General features: G+C 38.1%; 1 protein-coding gene across 1 annotated transcript; it reads left to right on the top strand.

Annotated features, from left to right (window-relative positions):
• The first annotated feature begins 739 nt into the window (after positions 1-739).
• fra10ac1 (FRA10A associated CGG repeat 1) lies at positions 740-20,463 on the top strand. Its single transcript, XM_015060612.1, has 14 exons — positions 740-855; positions 2,833-2,912; positions 3,103-3,195; positions 3,602-3,647; positions 5,201-5,277; positions 5,482-5,565; positions 5,725-5,809; positions 6,602-6,647; positions 15,444-15,557; positions 18,156-18,198; positions 18,543-18,673; positions 18,789-18,842; positions 19,817-19,901; positions 20,303-20,463. The coding sequence occupies exons 1-14, from the start codon at positions 838-840 to the stop codon at positions 20,343-20,345; spliced, it is 999 nt and encodes a 332-aa protein (XP_014916098.1). The 5' UTR covers positions 740-837; the 3' UTR covers positions 20,346-20,463.

The raw sequence follows: 20,463 nt of genomic DNA, 5'->3' as shown, positions 1-20,463 counted from the left end.
CATGTTTGTTTTGAAAACTACACAACAAATGGCCATACACTTTATTACACTATGAGATCAGTGGCGTAGAAGCAACAAAAAAAGGCCCATTCAAAATGCTACAAAGCAAAGAAAGACACAAATTTTCATCCAAACAGGAAAGACTAGTGAAAAATACATAAAATATAATAATGTAATAATCCTTATTTATTTATTTATTTTTATTTAATTATTTATTTAATTATTTATTTATTAGCTTGCTGTAAATTCTATATTTATTTACCTAACTATTAAGTCACTATTTAGTTAGCTAAATTTGTAACTATCATTTTAAAAAAAAATATTTAGCTTACAATTGATACATTTTTATGTTTAGCAATTTATTGGTTTACTGAGCTATCCATCTCATTGATATGTGTGACATTATTTTTTGCATGACAGCTGTATTTATATAACCAACTAAAGTTAAATGTTATATAAAGTTATATAATTACATGTTTTTTTTAATTTAATCATATAACTTGGTACAATTTTATTTATTTATTTTACTAACTAGATATTCAATAAGAGGGAAACTATACAAATAATAAAATAATCTTCATAAATAAATAAGCTTTACTTACTTATTTTACAGAAAATAAATTTTATTTATTTTATATCGTTTATTTTCAACTAACTAACTAAAATAATAATAATAATCTTAATTTCTCGTTTTCTTTTCTTATTTTAAATTTTTGTGTTCCCGCTAGATATGACGTCATAATCGCGCGATTTCTCTGGCACGTCATCCTCCATCGACGATCTTTTCACATTGTAAACATTTGAACCGGGGGGATCAGCGACGGAGCGAAGAAACTCATGGAGAATCTTGTGAAGGTAATGTATAAAAATACAAATCGAAAGCCTTTGTTTTTTAAACAAGTCTGAAACTGTTTCACTGCTCTGCGTCTGTGTTGTTTGTGTGTTAGCATGGGAGCATTAGCTTCTTACTGTGTGTTATCTACCTCTGTAAGAGTTTACTCTGTCATTTGAGTCAAACAGTCACAAAATAACACATTTCGGGACCTATTTTGCTTACATATGATGCTTGCATCCAATTCAAACAAATACACTCAGACATTGTTTTTGTAAATTCAGGATAACTTGACGCCACAACGGAATAGAAATATTTCTGTTGTAGCTATTTTCGTGGTCATAAGGATTCTGATACAATACCAAATTTTCCCTCTTTCTGTCTGAGAGGGTGGCCTACTAAAAAATCCTTTTAGTGGAACATCACTAGATTCAATGTTAAGTTTTTTTTTTTTTTTTTTGCTCACATTAAATTATAAACAATTTGAATAACGTTTATTTACTTTTTAACAATTTACAACTAAAGTCATTTTGGTTCTCAGTAAGAGTAAACCAATAAGTACACAGTAATAATTAATTAAGCATTTACTATTTCAAATAAAAAATAGCAATTGGGAAAGCTTTCCACTTTATCAAAGACACACACACACTGAAGGAAAATTTAGAGACGAGTTAATTTGGCCCTACATATCAGCATGTTTAGATAATGTCAAATACCTGTGAAGGAAACTTAGAAATTTCTTAGAAATGTATTGATTTCTTTATTTGATTTCAGGACTTTGTGGGGGGGAAAATCTCCCACGTTTACTTTTGCTAATTTAGACAAATAGTTTCATATTACCTGAAGTTAGACAAATATATAAAGTAATATATAAAGTAAACCAAATGCACTTTTTTATTAATTCATAACCACATCTTGATGCCATCAATTCATATCCACACTTTGCTGTTTTGGCCCTTCCTACTTTATTTTGTTCCCATGTACTTACTTTTTGTGTGTCAGGTTTACATGGTAAGTAAGTATTTTTGAAAACAAAGATATCTACAATGCAGAGACCTCATATTATGCCTATTAAAGTAATGCTGCTTAAGGTAGCTGGATGGAGGCTGGCTACAGGAGCAGCTAGCCCAGCTAGCCTACCACGTAATATTAGTTTGCTGTATTTACATGTAATGAGCAGAACCACAAAAAGCAATAAAACTTAACAAAGCACAGGTTCTCTATTTTTCCTATTTTTTAAAAAAATCAAATTAAGACAATAAATAACAGTTACGCAGAACATAATTATATCTGTGATAATCAGTGTGCCATTATTTTCGCAGTTTTCTAGTGATCTTTTAGCATATTGGTAAGTTGTTTTAATTTAAAGCAATGACATCGAATGATGCAATTTGATTTTCAATTTTAAAATTTTTGTGTAATAACCTTTAGACCATGTAAAAATATTTTGACACAAATAACGTAAACCTGAAGTGGTGGTCTCAGTCTGTAATATACACCAACCACATAATACAAAAGCTAAGCAGGATATTAGTACCGAAACAAAGGTACAAAAATCTGGAATAATCTTTGACAAAACAGTTGAAGCAGCAATTATAACAAATAATTGTTTTTTTGTATTGACGGCAGAATTGAAAACTCTTTGAGGAATCATACCCAGAAAGGAAAAGAGCCTCCAAGCCTTCTGTGAATCATTGTGACTGTTCTTCATGCTGCAGCTCAGATCATTGAATGCACCATAGCTTTACATGACAGCTGATCCTGGTACTTTTGCAGAGAATTTGAAAAAAAAAAAAGAAAAGAAGTGAGACTTTTAGCATGACCGCATCTTGAACCAGGCAATCAACAGCACAACCAGCTGGTTTGGAAGGGAAAGACAACTACTTCACCTCCTGATCGGATCAAAATGCAAATAACTGAACAGGATTGCTGGATGACTATTTGAAATATTCACAACTCTTAAAATTGGTATTTTTGTGTATTATGTGCGACATCAACAGATTCATGGAGCTGGTGGCTATGACTCCGACTTCAGTGATGATGATGGAGAGGGAGACTCCTCGGAGAAAGCGAGAGAGAGGTAAAATGAAACCCTGAAGAGTTGAGTCGTGCGCTCATTGTGCTCAGTGAAGCATAGAAATGGTTTCTCTATTCAAATTTCGGAGGTTAACCATGCATCTGTTATACTCCTATAGTGTTCTGAGCAGATACATGTTTTATTTGCCACCTTTCTGTTTATCCGCCTTACATTCGGTGTTCATGTTTGACAGGAAACGTGAGGCGGAAATTTTACAGAAGCCGTTTGAAAAAGGTCGGCAGTCCAAGGTGGCTCACCGCAGTTTACACTCGTGTGAAGTGGACAGGTACTGTACTGCTGCCGGGGAACAACAAAACTTCTCCTGATGTGTGTTTGATTTTTTTATTTCCAAAAAAATGCTCTCAAGTTCCTGCATTTCATTGTATGATAATCCAGGTGTAGAGTAGAGTTTTACAGATTTTTGTCTTTTCATGATGTACGGGGTAATAAACAGGAGCGAAATTCAATTTTATGTGCTTCCATTTAGAGATTCCATTTCCATCTTATTGACTTGGAAAAAACCCCCCAGAAAAATTTCAAATATAACCTTTGAATTTGGTGCTCATCTTTCAAGCCAGAATCATTATTACAATTTATTCTTTTGAAAGTGCAGCCTTTCCCGTTAATCCACCATGCCATAGAAATGTTGTTCAGAATAACTCCATTTTAATGTTGAAATCTCTGTTTTTCAGAGAGGAAGCCAGAAACAGAAGAGCACATCTGATTTCAATGAATGCTGTATCCTTTTCTGAATTCCATGACCCTTGACCCTTTTTCACATTTTACCTTAGAACAACTACAAACTTCAGAGGATTTTGGTTGATTTTTCAGTGGTAGAACAACAGAAAGCAACTAAGTGTGTTCAATATTTCGACATTAACGTCAGTATCCGTCAGTGTTAGTAAATGATTAACATACTGATATTGGTCCAATAAGTAAACCTAAGTCAGAGAGTCAGTTTTACAGTAACAGAAGGGTAGGGAAATACATATGTATAATGTTGGTAAATATTGTTTATAACCATAATATTAATATCAGCATTGGCCCAAATTTTTATATTGGTGCATTTGTGAAGGTAACTCATGCATAAAAGTGGAGTCTTGGAAAATAAAACTTTGGCTTATTTACTGGGAAGAATGAAGTGATAATGAAGGTTTTTGAGCAGGTGTTTCTCTTGTGGAGTTGATAACGGAGGCCTCAAACGAGATGTTTTTCTTCTCCTTTCCACCGAAACTCCTCTGAACTGGGTTTGATTTAGGGACATGGCTATCAATTAAACAGAAATGGGAGAAACTGAAAGAAACTCCCTACATGGGAGAGAGCTGGGTGGAAGGCACCATGTTCCTGACTGAAAAGATATAAGAATTGTATGTGTTAAGTTTCACTTCTTCCTTCTTTCTTCCTTTTCTTCTCTCGCATGCTGATCAGCGTGATTAGATTTTCTAAATAAATTCTATCTAAAGACAGATGTGCTTTTCTCTGATTGATTTGGTGTGTCTCCCTTTATCAAAACGAAAAAGAATTTTCCTTTTACTTGCTTTTAAGTAACTATCTGAAAAGATGGATCATGAATTTGTACTTGGCCTCGACCTATGTCGCCATCAGCTTTGCACGTCTTGAAGTTTTCAAAATTTTGCCCGTTCTTCTTAGCAAAATTGCTAAAGCTCAGTCAGGTTGGATGGAGAGCTTTTGTGATCATCCGTTTTCAAGCCTTGCCACAGTCCATCAACAGGGAATGGCCATGAAGGTCACACTGCAGTGCATTCTGAGTACCTGGCAGTGGAAACGCAGAGAATATTGGCACAGATAAAATAGAGAAAGAGCATTCGAGAGGCAAACAGGGACAGGAAATGGTGAGAAATTGTGAAAAGGACAGCTTTTTTTTCATGACAGGGTTTAAAAAGAGATTTAAACTTCCCAATATTGTTTGCACATGACATATCACCATGTTTGTTCACCAATGCTCTCTCTTAAACATTAGTGGCTTTCAAAGACTAGCTGTATTTATAATAAAATTGCATTAAACACACCCGTTTACTAATTTGGTAGCTTCTGAAGAAAACTGGTTCCTCTGAATTTTAATTAGAGCTTACACAGGGCTTAATAGAAATATATTTTTTCTCTTTTAATATTATTTGGAAGGGAAGAGCTAATATTGTTCCTTCTTTTGCTTGTAAAATGTGACTTATTTCACTTATTTGACTACATTAAAAGTCACGAAAAGAAGTTTGGAAATTGTCAGTATTTGCCAAGAAATGACTGATCAATTGATCCTGAATAAACACTTCCAGTTTGAGCGGCACAAGAAGTTTGTCGGTGACTACATTTTGTATTACGGTGGACAGATGGCTGACTTCAGACGCTCTGCGTGAGTATTCTGCCTTTCTCCTCAAAAATCTGTCGTCTGCTGACCCTCGTGTCTGAATTTGTTTTCTGTATTACGCCACTGGAGTTAGAGACGCGTTGTCACGATCCAGCTAAATACTTTGTTACAGTCGGTGACGAAGATAGTCCCCCCCCCCGAGTTATCTGCGCTTAAAATCTTCCTCGTTTGGCCTGTTGTGTATTTCAGAGCTAAAGACAAAACCGATCTGGACATGCTGCGTGAAAATCACCGCTTCCTCTGGAGGGACGAGGATGAGGATGACATGACATGGTGATTCATCAACGTCAGCTGCTCGTGTTTGAAACTTCATTGCTTCAGACGCTCACCTCACATTTGAAAAATGCATTCTGGGTCTCAAATGTCTTCACTTGCATGCGTATGAGATGAGCCTGTTTATCACTTTTAGTCAACTTCTGACTTTTTGTAAAGGGAAAAAGAAATTGCCAAGAAGTATTACGACAAGCTGTTCAAGGAGTACTGCATTGCGGATCTCAGCAGGTACAAGGAGAACAAGGTGAGCTAAATACGTTTTTATAGTTGATCCCTTTTTCAAATTTCCTGTATAAAAAACTCTCCATACGGTAGATGTCTCACTTCTTCTGTGAGACATGGCAGAGTAATCCACTGTTTGACTCTGTCCTAGTTTCTTTAAGGATTCCATTAGATAATTGTCCCAGTGGTGATATAAAGTGTGAAGGTTAATATTTGCTTACTGACACTAATCTCCATCATAACCGGCCCGCTGTTGAAAGAGGTTGGTGGCATGATGGGTTTTTTGAGACTCTGTGGTGTCTATTTAAAAATCTGACAGTTCAGTTTGTTTAAAACGTCACTTTATTAATAATAGATGAAGTAGTGCTGTGAAATAGTACTGCCTCCCTTAAAGATTTTTTTTTTTTCCCCAGATTTTTGGTTTGTTTCAAGCAGCGATAACCTGAGTAAATGGAGAAAACATTTTTGAAATATACTTTTATTTATTAAGTAGGAAAAAAAAACTGTCCGAGCCAACCTGCCGATGTGTAAAATGTCAAGTTGTTTGCCTTGTAAAATGAATTAACTGCGATTAGTCACATTTTCTGGAGAGCTGCGTTCAATTCCATTAACCAAACCCAGTCCTGATTACTTACAGAGTTGTAAAATTAGCAAATTATTTGATTAGGGTCCATCTGAGAACATGAAGTAGACAATCATCTGTGATAGACCAGGCTGGTCCAGAAGAGATGAAAAACGCATCAATCATCTTGGTCTGTCTGACAAACAGTTGGAAGAATAACATGAATGATGACTTTTTATCTCTGTCCAACAGTTTGGATTTCGCTGGCGAACAGAAAATGAAGTTGTTTCCGGAAAAGGTACGTCTCACTCCCTAATTACTGTAAAGTTGCTGTGTTTTTTTTTTTTCTTAAGCTTTTCTCCCCCCTTATGGATAGCTAAGCCCATAATCCTTGTCTTTATTAGCAGAAAATCCCTGAGGTAAACACAGTCTTCTTCACTTTTAGTTGCCCTTTTGCAAGCTGCACATTTCAAGTCAGTAGGATAGTTCTGGAACTTGACTTTCACTCACATAGAAACTTTAAATGTTTTATTCTTATTAATTTTAACATATTGTACATGTACCATTTTGAGAAAGGGCTCACTTTATTTAATACTAACTGATTTTAAATACACTAAACAGTAACATTTAGTACTTTTTTGATCATAATACATGACAGGAAGTTTACAAATGCATCCACTAGATGGGGACAGAGATAAAGACTCTTTGCTCATTACTTAACACAATAATGTTTCTTAACAAGTTCCCCTTCTCTAGAGACTTAGATGTGAGACTTTAGTTTTACACTTATATGAATATACTATAGAATATTCATTGTTTTTCTATGTTTTGTTTCTTTTACGTTTTCCTCACCTCACCTTCAGGGGATGCTCGAATCCCCTTGATATTTTGACTCATTCAAAACGCTTTAGTGCTCTGTTTATGCCTCTCATCTTCATCCTCCCTCTGTTCTGTTGAGACAGTTTTAGGAAGAGCTTTGATGATTGCTCTCTATTATTTGTTGAGGATTAGTGCCACACCTCCTCTCCTCTGTGTGGCAGTGACTGATATTTATAGTTTTCACCGGGAAGGACAGTATCTGCAGCTTAGTGAGGGTGCACCTGCTTCGACAGCTCATTGATGTGCTGGGAGACATATTCATTTTATATTTTAATAATATCTCTGCCAAGGCGGGAGACACGTTCTCTGTGTTTGCAAGAATGTTTATGCAGAAACTGCCTTGTACTGTGGAGCATTTTCAAATAAAGAAGGGAGTTTACTTTAGTGGGGATCCAATGCAATATATTTCCAGCAGCTAAAACAGGACACCGACTTTATCTTAGGAGTTTTTAGTTCTCTTATGTTTACACCGCTGCAGCCCCACAAACATAAAGTGTGTCTGAGAAGGCTGACTAAGCCAATATATTGTTCCAGATTAAGACTGTGTAATCCTGGTCTCTGACAGTTCATCCCCTGTTGCAGTACTCTACAGGAAGTGGGATTAGATGGGTCAGATGCGCTTCACTTCAAGTGTCACCCCTTTGATTTGTGTGCTAATAATTCCCGGTGGGTCAAACTGAACCGCTGCTGGAAACACGGCACTCTCTCGCCTGTGAAATCAATACCAAACTTGACTCTGTAGAGCAGATATAGGATTCCCGTTTAGTTTTGTTGTATCCAATTATGTACATGAGGTTTAAATATGTGCTATAATAGAAGGAATACAACTTTAACACTGATTTGGCTTAAGCCGAGCAGAGCAAACACTCGAATTGGTGCAAAAATTCATTGGCAAGAAGATGTGTTTGATTTCCAGCAATTCTACGTGGAGTACGTGTTGTTAGTCCCAGCTCGTGTAATAGAAATGACATAACCAGACTAGATCTCTGTTCACAGATAAGTTTTAAAGGGCTGAACTTTCCCCCTGTCAAACTGACCTTTCCTACACGCATAAGGTCCATGCACTTTGGCTCTGCTGCAAACGTCTTTGTTCAAATAAAGGAGTTATGTTCCCGTTAGGTCATGTCCACCACTCTCCATCCAAAAAGGTGATTTGCCAGGACACTTAGCCTTCCTTTCATGGCTGCGGGGTGATGTAAGGTCGAGGAGTCAGACGTACTTTTAGGCTTTCTATATACATCTTGCTTTAGATTTCTGTTCAGAAGATTATTTGATTATGTCACCATCTTCGCTGGTGAGCGGGGTTTAGAAAATATAAAAAATATATTATCCAGTTTGAATTATGGACTGCTTGAGAGATTATATGTAAAACAAAACAAAAAAAAACAAACATTCAGAATAAATCTAAATGTGAAACGTTGATATTCTTATTTAAAGAAAAAAAGTATTTCGTTTTAATAAATTTTGGATTTTATGACAAATCAAATGCAATAAAGGACCTTGTTAACTTTCCCTATGGAAAAAATCTAAATAAATAAATTAATTAAATGCTAAGCTCTCCTGTTATGACACTATTGGAACTCTAGGTGGCACTTAATAAGTGCAGTGTGTAATTTATCACTTAGTGTACCATAATTCATCATTTAGTGGTGTGCAGGGGCGTTTTTAACATCTTTTTTTAAACTACCAGGTGCAGGAAGGAATTGTGATTTAATAACCATAGGGTTCACCATGTTTTATCTCATTAGCGATGGGTTTGCTGTGTTTTCATCGTTCACTCTTCACTGCTGCTCCGTTTTCGGAAAACCAGACCCACTCTGTGTACTGTTGACTTATAATGATCTGGAAAGCCTTCAATATTCTTCACATCATTAATGGCAAATATTCTTTGCAATTCTTTGGTGTGGAGAGCCTTAAGTTATTTTTTCTACTTCAGAACACAATGAAAACACATCTATTCATCCCTTCTGGAGTATTGATCATGTTTTTTGTCACACCACAAACTGTAATCTTGCTGATTTAATATTTTCATTTGTGTTTACTGGAACAGCCTTTGATTTGAACAAATCCTTCATATCTTATTTCTTTTTCTGTTTTTTTTTTGTTTTTGTTTTTGTTTTGTTTGGCTAAGAGCGGTGCTAAATTAAATTACCCTCAAGATTGATGAAAAAGTAATGGATTTGTTTTGGCTCTCCGTTACCAAAAAGTATTGGTGCTCTCATTACGTTCATTTTCTCTAATCAGTGTGTGATTGCTAACTAAGTCCATGACAAAATAATTTGATCAAACATCACTTTTCCTTCCAATAAAACATGTTGATTAAACTTTCACACTTTGAATGAGGATGTTAAATATTATAGCGGAGGTGCAAGACGCTTTGTCTCCCTCCCTTAAGCTGCGAGAACAAACACTCTTTGTATTTGTTTTTATCTGAGAGGAGTCGATGTACTGTAATAACTACACGGCCTTTTAGAGCTATTTTACAAATATCAGCATGTCCAAGGGCAGCGAACATCACTGTCTTCTCTTCTCCCTGCAAAGAAGAAATTCACAGAGAGTGCAATGTTTGTTTGCCCTCGAAATCAGCTTCTATACTCTAATCCTATTTTTTTCTTTTCAACTTTATCTGTGATTTTTGACATCAAACACCCTTCTTAGCGGCTTGCTGACACAGTAGTGTCGCCACTCTGGTGGAGATATTTGCCTGCAGCTGATAGGCCCCACTGGCATTTAGCTGACTTGTTTGTGAAAAGCTTGTGTGCAACTGACACCAGGCTTTTGTGTTTTTGCTCAGATTTCCAGTTTGTCTTGAAATTCTGTTATGCCGGAGCAGATGTTCAGCTGCAGTGCTGCATTCCCGGTCATGTTTTTCAGGGTTTTTTTTTTTTTTTCCTCTGGTATAAATTACACTTCAGTGTAGCTGTCAGCAGGAGGTCGGAGGGCAGCGGTAGATGATGTTAAGCTGCTTGTACGTGGGCGTCCCCAGATGAAATGGGGAATGGTCTTTGCTTGTGTAACATCTTGCAAGAAAAATGGTCTCTACATTCTTAAAGAGCAGGAATAAGACTCGACACACCTCTGCATCTTCTGGGGGACTAACACTTCTAACTGGAGCACGCCAACTTTAGCTTTTTCACATTTTGTCACGTTGCAGCCGCTGACTTCAATGGGTTTTATTTGGACTGACTATAAATGCGTATCACATCAGATTTGCCTTTGTGGAAAACAGGAGAAAACATGAGTCATTTCCCTTCTCCAAAATTATGCACTAAAAAAAAAGGAGTTTCTGATTGCAACTTGAGAAAATGTCAAAGAATTTAAGGAATAGTGTTATTTCTCAAGGTTATTTTTACCTTTTTACTGTGGTGTGTCTTGGATTTTCTTAAATTGTTCTAATAGATGAGATTGATGGAGGGCATTTAGAGCTTTCTCAGTAGTTTATCTCATCTGACTTCATTTTGCATTCTGGCTGTTTCCTTTAAGTTTCTGCTGAAGTAAAATGAAAGTGGCAAACCAATTTATAGGTGAAATCATCACTTCTTCTGCTTTAAATAATGTATTTAGCCAAGTCTTTGTTCCATGGAGTGTTTGTACTTCATAATTAGCAATACCCTGCTGGGCTCTGTGTTGCCAGACTGAATAGATCAGTTGCAATGTATCTATTAAATGTGATTTATAAATGACAGCTCCCAGCTCCCGGGCTTTAATCTCAGGGACAAACTGTTTAGTATTTTCTGTTTATCTGAGATTGTGTGCTTTCAGGTCTTTGTTTTTTAATGGAAAAGCGATCAGTCAAAAGAAATGGATACAATGCAGGTAATCTCAGTGGAGTCTGACGCTGTTTGCTCAGCAAAACAGGGTGAATGTTTGACACATTCAAACCGTAAAGCGAACAGAGAACGCATCTGGGTCAAGTGGATTAGCAGTTCCCCGTGTCGTTTGCAGAGTTTTAGAAGTTCATATGCACACATCGAGGAAAATCAGCTCCTCACAGGCCAGCAGCAGGCGCTGAGAAGCATGTTGGGTAGCGTTGCGATGACCAGCCATTTTGAAGAGCAGCTCCGCATTTTAGAAAATTTGCCTGCATCCACATTTCACAGAAAGTTTGTTGATGACATATTTACGTCTATCATGTCTCGGTTAAAATCCCTGGGGTATTTCTGACTGCTATAATAAACATTCCCTCCCCCCGAACATGTTCTGGATCTTTCTCCCAGCATGAAAAATCTCCGAAGGGAGGAACTCAGGGAGCATCCTGATCAGATGTAGATTAACCGAGCAGCCTTGAGATGTCCTGTTGGCAGTTTGTCACGGGCCATGTAGGGACTCACATGGTGGAAGAAGGTGCACTTGTTGGATGAGACCAAAGTTAAAATTCTTTGGATAATAGGCGAATCCCTATGTCTGGAGGGATGATGTCGCAAATTATACTGAACAAAACATCTTGGTTGTGTCACTTGGTAGAGGCAGCATCATGCGGTGGTGGATAGTTTTCTTCAAACGGAGACAGGAAGGTAGATCAGAGTTGACGGGAAATGGATGAAAGAAGATTTGAGACTTGGGGTGGGAGGTCGACTTTTCCTGCAGGACAACGACCCTAAACATAGAGCCAGAGCTTCAGTGGAAGAGAGGGCGTTACTGTGAGCACTAGTCACTGTTTGGTATTCACAAATTCATCTATTTGAAAATGCAGCTTGGGAAACTGAAATACCAAAACGCAATACGACTTGACATAGCATTAGCTGTCATTTGCAAGGTAGCCAATTGAGGAGATTCCCTTGAGAAGTGTACATGCTAGCTTCTCTCTTAGAGCTAAGACACTTTCCACTCTGGACATTAATGCATATTAAGGAATATTTGATGTTTGAACTGTTAAGTTATAAGTGTTTTTAGAGAGGTCACAAGTATTTGTGGATTTTAGCTCAACATACCCCAAAAGACTTGCAGCTGCAATTTCAATAGATTGTATTCTTATAAAGCATTTACTGATGCAGCTTGAATGTACTCGATACATCCCATAGTTCTTTGGTGAAAGAAAACATAAAAGCATGAATCATTTCCCTTCCTCTTCACAATTATACTCTACTCTGTGTTGGTCCTTCACATAAATCTGCGAACAAGATCGTAAGAAGGATCTGACTGAGATCAACTTCAGATGGATTCTGAAAACCTCAGAGTCTAGTTTCAGCATTGATGTTTAAAGAAAAAACATTTTCCTGGCTATTTAGTGCATATTTACAAGATGCTTGCAGAGGTTCAGCGTTAGACTATTCAAACTGTGTGATGCGTAAGAAGTCTCCTGCTGGAACATCTCTCTGCTGATGAGGTTAATTGGCGGCAGGTCAGTAACATAATTAAAGATAAAAGGAGCATCCCACAGAGGCTTTTAGACTTAAAGATGGGTAGACCTCAACTCTGTTGGAGAGGGGATGTGAGAAGGTGTTTAATCAGTTTAAAAGATAAAATAAACAAAATATACAACAAAACTTTTTAGATTTCCCAATTTGTTTGGATGGTAAACCAGAAAAAAAAAAAAAAAAAAAACTCTCTATATCTGGTGATCTGATGAACGGGACTGAAACCCAGCACTGATTGGCTGTAATGTTCAGGGCTTTTAGCCAGCATCAGATTAAGAGTTTGCTTAAAATCACTGTGAGTTTGCCAAATGATCTAAAAACGTAGATCTAATAAAAACCAAAGCTTCTTCTGGAAATGCCTCTGGCTGTCTTAAAAGTTATTAATGATGAAATTGAAGCAGAATGTAACAACTCTCCTAAGGTCCTCTGGGTCAAAATCCAAAAGCGTCAAAGATGAAATACTTTCCTCTTTTTTTACCTTCTTATTTATTGCATGTACTATTTTTGTTTATCTGAACTAGACAGATGCTCTTGTTTTTTTCTCAGAAAGCAAAAATAATTCAATCAAACAAATTGCTCTGCGTCAGTTGTTATCATGCAAGATTCAGAAAGGATTTCACATGAGTCACGAGTATCTCAGAGTGATTTTGAAAATGAATACCCGCTGACTCAGGCCTCAAACTCTGACTTTATCCAGTGACCGTTAATCATGCAGCCATCTGTCCTGCAGTAAATGTCTGTCTTGATCTCAAGCTGCTGGCTGGTGGCATAATTAGCCATTGACGTAAGAGGGAAGGAGTTTCCCCTCTTAACGGGCTTTACTTAGCCAACCTGTTGTCAGTTTCAGTTTTTTTTTTTTTTCTTTTTTTTCGTAGACCCATGTGAGGCTTACCCGACCTTAAGTGTGGGAACAGTTAAACCACAATGGACGTCGTTTACCTTATCTTTAAATTATTTCAGTGGGCATTTAAATAGAAGTTAAAGCAGAAATGCCCCCTTTGTGCCGCTTAAAAAGAAACCCTCAAAACACATAAAAGCGACTAAATTGGTCCATTTTATTTTTCACATGAGACATTGTAGCGCCCGGGGGGCTGGAGGCTGACAGAACTAAGCGAACAATTCTGGCCTTGATTATATTTGAGTTTTTGGCATTTATGCTGTAAAAGAAATTGCCTGAACACAGATTTAATATGAATTTTACTTTGCCAGAGTTTAGGTTGTGTGTACCTCTGGTGGGGGTCAAACTTGCACTGGTGTGCCCTTTGAATATATGATATTCTTTTATATTGGACACTGAGCTGGTTCTCCAATGCTGCAGGGAGTTGGAACTTATTCAAGGGCAGTTTGTCGCACAAGAAATGCTTTTGTGATCTTTTCTTTAGCTATAAACACCACTGTTTATGTACATACATTAGATATTTATTAGGATTTTATATGTATAATAAAGACTTGGAAAACACCATGGACAAATTCCCAGTTTATTGCCAATGTTAGAGTTAATGGGCAGAACAGCATACTATTGTCTCTAGGTGGAAGTTGTTATTGACACTAATTTGACAGTGTGATGGGATGAGGGCTTTAATTTGAATTGATGACGCAAAACCAGAAAGTTCTTTTTAAATTGCTTTAGGGAGTTATTTATCATAAGGAAAGTTCTGGTTAAAAAAAAGTTTAACAATAAAGTTTATCTCGGGGAGCGGGGGGAAAAAAGTGGCCCTGGGTAATGATGTGAGGACAAATCTTACAGAAAAAGTTGTTTGCCTGATTCATAAACTTTACTTGAACGTCATTAATTTCAGTTGCTATGCATGCAGCTCCAAGGCAACTGCAGCCCAACACACGGAGCATTAAGCACTGCAAATACCAGCACAGTCTCCATCTCAATGTGAAACTCACGGGAAGGGGTGGAGACGCTCACATTGGTCAGAAAAAACAGATATTACACAAAATAATGACCTTTTTATGCTATTTTAGCCACTGTGCAAACAAAAATAGACTCTTATTGGCTTTTTTTTGTGACATTATGGGAAATGGACTTAACTTTTCTGACCACTCAAAGTGACATTCCCACTTTTAGACTCACAAATACACAGATCGGTTTAGAGTAGACATGCCAAGTATAGCGTTTGTGTTTTCTCTCCCGATGGCAAATCCTGTAATTGTTACAACCTCGGACTCGGACCAGAGCCAGACGTCTCTTGGTTTTTTTTTGTTGCTGTTGTTGTTGTCTGTTTTTTTTTTTTTTTTTAGCTGACGTCATTGCTTCTTAATCTCACACGTGAGTCTGCCTTTTGGCTGCAGCGGCCTGAAGTGGCAGCAGCCAGCGTCACCTCAGCCGATTGTTGAAAGCATCTTGAGCTGCTGCAGGTGAGGGCGAATGTCGCTTTTCCCACAGTGGATCCCCTCCTGTCCCCGAGCCAAGAGCGGAGCGCTATGACGCACTCGCTCCTTCTGGTGCAATCTGGAGGAACCCCGGAGACCAGATCAGTGCACCTTAAGCTTCTCTAGGGATAATAGGCGGGCTGTGCAGTGGCTAGAGGGTGGCCCTGGGCCATGAGGAGAGATGAAATAAGGGAGATGAGAAGGAGCTTTGTTGATAAGGTGGAAGGAGTGCAGAGATAGGTGAAGAGGGGTGAAAGAACGGTTGACACTTCTGGAAGTTTTGTGAAATCCCCACTTCTCAAATAAAACTTTTATGTCTTTATTTCTAATATTTTCCCTGTTAGGCCTCTGACTCAATTGATTTTTATGTCTCACTTTGTGCATATCGAAATAGAAGTCGGCGAATAAGTAGGGGGAGGGTAAAAAAATGTGCCTGTAAACTTTTGCAAAGTGCTGCATGTACTTTGATCTTTCAGGTCAGTTCCAGTGTGGGAACAAACACTGTGGAAAAGAGGAGGGCCTGAAAAGCTGGGAGGTGAATTTTGCCTACGTGGAACACGGGGAGAAGAGGAACGCTTTGGTCAAACTCAGTGAGTTTGAAAATCTGTTTTAAATACGTAATTGGGTATGTGTTAACCCAACGCCGTGGCTGATAATGCACCTGTCTGTCACCCCCAACCCATAATAACACTCTTCCAGGTGTCACACTGCAGAGAATCGCGTTGAAATTACTGTAATTTGCAGATCCGCCAAGTCAGTCAAGCTGAGAATGACAGGCTCTTTTAACGAGCTCAAGTGGCAGGTCAACGCCAAACATAATATACAAATCTAGTTTTTGCTACGTATGAGCCCAATTTGTGACTGTTTAGGAAAAAAAAAAAAAAGATTATGCTTCACCAAGAAGATGTCAGAGAAACAGAATGATTGGAGCAAAGCAGCCAAATGGCTTTCTTAAACAAAATATCCACAGTGACAGTAATGTTGAATAGTTTTAAACCTCTTATATTCTTTATGCTTTCCTTCTAAGCATCCAGATTTTGCAGTGACTTTTAAAGGTGCTTTGATCATTCCACTCCTTTGAAGGCTTTTTAAAGTTTTACCTTGGATTTTGGCTGCTTGTTCTTCTGTTTATCCTGTCAAGTCCTTGTACCCAGTCATGGTAGCATACATTACAGTGGAGAGGACGGCGGATTCACAGAGAACATTTCTAGGGTCAGGGAATGGGACGCTAACATCTGTGCAGTCCTCATACATCCTGGACTCAAATCCCTCGTTTGTGTGCGCAGATTTGATGAGTAAAGCTGATTCTGATATTGTCCAGTGCTTGACTGCAAATCACAAAACTCAGTAGGTGAAGAAGAAAAGAAGTATCAAGTTAGAACAAGAAAACCTAAGATGAACAGTATCTGAAAGTTGTTTTTAAGTAAAAAGTAGTTAACAGGAACCGGCCCTAAGAGAGGTTTGTTTATACCCCTTGGCCTTTTTTCAAGTGTTGTCAAGTTACAACCACAAACTTCATTGTATTTTATTGGGACGTTATGTGATAAACCAACACAAATACAAACAAATTACAAACAAAATTGGTGTCCATTTTTATTCACCCACCTTGACTCTGATCATCTCGAATAGTACAAGTTGTAGGCAGTTGCCTGCAGAAGTCGCCTAATTCATAGTATGTATGTGTCTTGAAGTGAAACCCTGGGCTGCACTCAATAGCAGTCAATAAAGTTTTTCACTTTGAAAGTGCCACCTTTGTCCTTACTTGTCTAGAAAGATGAGAGATGAAAAAAAAAACAAAAAAAAAACAAAAGGGAGAAACATTTTCCAGTTCTGTGCAACACAGAAAGAAAGACCGCTAAGTGGGTTAAGTCCTCCACCTTCACCTGTCACCTCCACTCACTCTGCCTGCAGCTAACGCTAAGTCAGATAACATTTAGCTTTCCAGACTTGTCTTGTCTGTTGAACTTGTTACCAGCCTGTATTATTATTTGTTGGACATGAAGCAGTTTGTAGTTCAGGGTTTACATGTAAGTTTCATTAAAATGCTATGATGGTGCATCAGTTATAGCTTCACTTGCTAATGAGCTGACAGGCATTTTTTTGCAGCAATAACATGTGAATATGATATCAATGGTTGTGAAAATAGTCTGAGTGTTACCTCCCTCAAAGTAGACTAGTCTTGTCTTGGGTTAGGTTATAAAACAAACTCCCCAAAGCGTTGAACATTTTCCAGGGCACTGTTCAAGCCATCATCTAAAAAAATCTGAACATTTTGAGGACTTAGAAAGTCCTAATCAAAGTTCAGACCTGAACCCAGTTGAGAATCTATGACAAGACCTAAAAATTGCAGCTAAAAGCTGCAATCTTTGTAAAGAACATTGGGCAAAAACTTTAAGAAGTGGGAGGCTGATGGAGGCATACCTGCAGCTGAAATCGAAGCAAAAAACTGTCCTCTGAAAGTATAAATTTGTGGGGACTGAATACAAATGCACACGTCTCAGAATTTTTAGTGCGAAACATTTCGAAAACCAGTTATCGTTTTTCTTCTGCTTCACAATTATACAACACTTTGTCCTTTTCTGTCACGTAAAATCTCAATAGAATACATCAAAGTTTGCGGGTGTGGTGTGACAGAACCTTGAAAATTTCTAGGGTCATGCATAACTTTACTAGGTACTGAACTGAATGCTAATTTTTTTTAGTCAATATAACTGTAGCTTATTCCACAAGTTAAGGAGCCTTTTATGCCAGAATGATTCATGTTGACTTAAGTGGATTAATAAATGAACAAAAATAGTCCTTGAAAATGATCAGATACTTCATCAAAAATAAGACAAATAGCAGCCATGATTCAAAAAAACCTTAAAAGTTCAACAGATGTTGATCAAGTATAAATCCATCCATCCGTCTGTCTGTCCATCCGTCCGTCCCTTCATCCGTTTTCTTATCCCATTGGGGTCAAGAAGGGTGCTGGTGTCTATCTCCAGCTGTCAACAGGTGAGCGGTCGCCAGTCCTGAAGTATAAAGTCTAAAAGGTTTAGGGAGGAGAGAAATACACTTCTGATAATAAAACAAAGACAATTATCTGTAAATAAACTCCAGATCAAAATGCCAGACTTCATCCTTCCATTTAATTTGCATCATAACCACAAGGAGGTCAGCGGTACTGACATTGTTTCTTTTTTTAGGACTGTGTCCTGAATGCTCGTTCAAACTCAACTACCATCACAAGTAAGCCCACTTACATTTGATCTTTAATATTTAAAAAAAAAAAAGAAATCTAGGTTATTTGGCTCTCTAAGACATATTTCTGAGACTGTGGAGAGTGTGCACTTGTCTGCTCAAAGTAGGGCAGACCACCACAGACAGCGAGCACACAGTGATGCGGCGCTCTGGGGCTTATAAATCCAGCCTCGGCTCATAACTGCTGTCTGAAATTACCAGCGATGTTGTGATGACTATCAAAAATAATTAAAAACCAATATGCTTTTGCTTTGATTCATTCTGTGTTGCTTTTTGTGCAAGGGTTAAGAGCTTACCATGTTCCATTTTGGTCAATCTGTGCTTCTTTTCAGGAGAAAGGAGGTGAAAGTGAAGAGGAAAAGAAAGATCTCCGAGGAGAACGAAGAACCAACAAAGAAGAAGAGAAAGAAGAGGAGGAAATCCTCCTCTCATTCTAAAAAACACAGACACAAGAAGCAGAAAGGTACCGCTGCTGCTATTTAATGAATCTACCACTCAGAAGCAGCTTTGTTAACATTTAATTATTTTTTATTTTTATTTTATTGAAATTTTATTACTCTATCTGGCATTTTCCACAGGCCGCTCTATCTCCTCCAGCAGTTCGGAGTCAGAGGGGCAAAACTCTGATAAAGGTGGCGCACACAACTCCAAATTACACACCCACACATCACTTTCGCACTGAAAAAAAAAAGAAATCCAATTTTTATCCCCTTCCTTGGACATTCAGATCGCTTTGCTTCCAACTTTTTTGACTGAAAACACGCTGACAGCTCCTCCTGGAGGCACATAGGTTAACCCTGCTGTTAATGCTAATCGGCTGACAGCGGGTCTGTCTTCCTTTGGCTTTTATTTATTTTTTAAAATGTTTTTATCTCCACTTTTATTTAGTCGTTCGCTGTGAACAGCGTGACATAGGGTGCGCCTCTGCCCCCGTGCGTCTTTGTTTTGTTTCGTTCCTTGACGGATCACAGGGCAGGGAAGGTGAAAATGTACACGAGGAGCAAACTTCCTTGTTATATAATTTAGCTCAGCATGCTGTGAGAACCATAAACACACAGATGCTCTCTGTTTGCATTTGTATTTGAAACCGGTGGACTTTGGAAATGAGCACCAGGCCTTTTTAGGAATGTAAGTTGTTCACAGACGTAAGGAGCTAAAGACGAGGCTGAAGTTGGAAACACACAGCAATAATTAACCTGTTTCCACTCGTAACAAGTTATTTTACCCCAACGGATACAAGAACCAACTTTCATTTATTCAACAGCCGTCCTGGAAGGTTGCTTAAAGAATCCTCTCACATAGGAAATGACCCTCTTTTGTTCCCAGTGACCTTTGTTCTGGTTTTGTGTCCTTCATTTTTTACTTTGTGACCTTTCACCCCTTCGTCTCTAGTTTTCTACCTACTTTCTCTATGTATCCTACCTCTTTTCCTTCTTTTTTTCCATGCTTCCTCCTGTCTTTTACCTGCCTTTTTTCCTTCCTTTCTTCTTTCTTTACTTCCTCTTTCCTTTCCTTCATTCCTTTGATCTTTCTTTCTTTTGCATTACATTTTTGTAAAAGAACACTGTTCACTATTATCTTGTTTTCTATTAAACTCCCCTAACAGACAGTGAAGCTGGGAATGAACCAGACAGCCAATCAGAAGCTGACCACTGGCGAGGCCCCGCCCCTGCTGTGGAGGAAAAATCGAGGTGAGGTTAATGGACTAATCTTCATATATTATCTGCCTCTCTAAGCTCTCGAATGTGTGTTTTGGGGATAACGCAGCATGCAGCTCATTTGGATGTTTGTCACCGCGTTTTTTGTTTTGTTTTTTTTAAGCTGTCAGGACAGGTGGGAGGCGAAACCTTTAACCTTCAAGAGCCCTTTTTTGAAAAGTTTTCCGCATGTAAACCTTTCTCCCGTTTCCTGCTCCCCGTTTCTCACCGTTTGTGCTCTGAGTCATTGTTGGAAGCCGACAATCATCTCACTTCATGTAGAGTGCTGATGCTCTGCCAGAGTTAATCACAGCCCCCCTATTCGACTGTTTTACGTCAGCACTGAGCATGACAGGAATTGACATGTCTGTGTTTTGGTTGTTTCATCTGTTTAGGGAGGAAGAGTTTGATGACTACTTTGAAGACATGTTTCTTTGAATCTGCTGGTACCAGCGGCAACCCTGCTGTGACTACACTGCCTTTTGTATCCCACTGATATTAAGTATGTTCTATTTGGGTCTTGCGTGCATGAAATAAACATAATGTTTACCCTGCC

This window comes from Poecilia latipinna, unplaced genomic scaffold (genome assembly GCF_001443285.1).
Source record: "Poecilia latipinna isolate Pla-1442-1.1 unplaced genomic scaffold, P_latipinna-1.0 Scaffold1729, whole genome shotgun sequence".
Lineage (NCBI taxonomy): Eukaryota > Metazoa > Chordata > Actinopteri > Cyprinodontiformes > Poeciliidae > Poecilia > Poecilia latipinna.
Note: the sequence above shows the minus strand (reverse complement) of the source record. Positions and strands in the feature narration are given on the sequence as shown.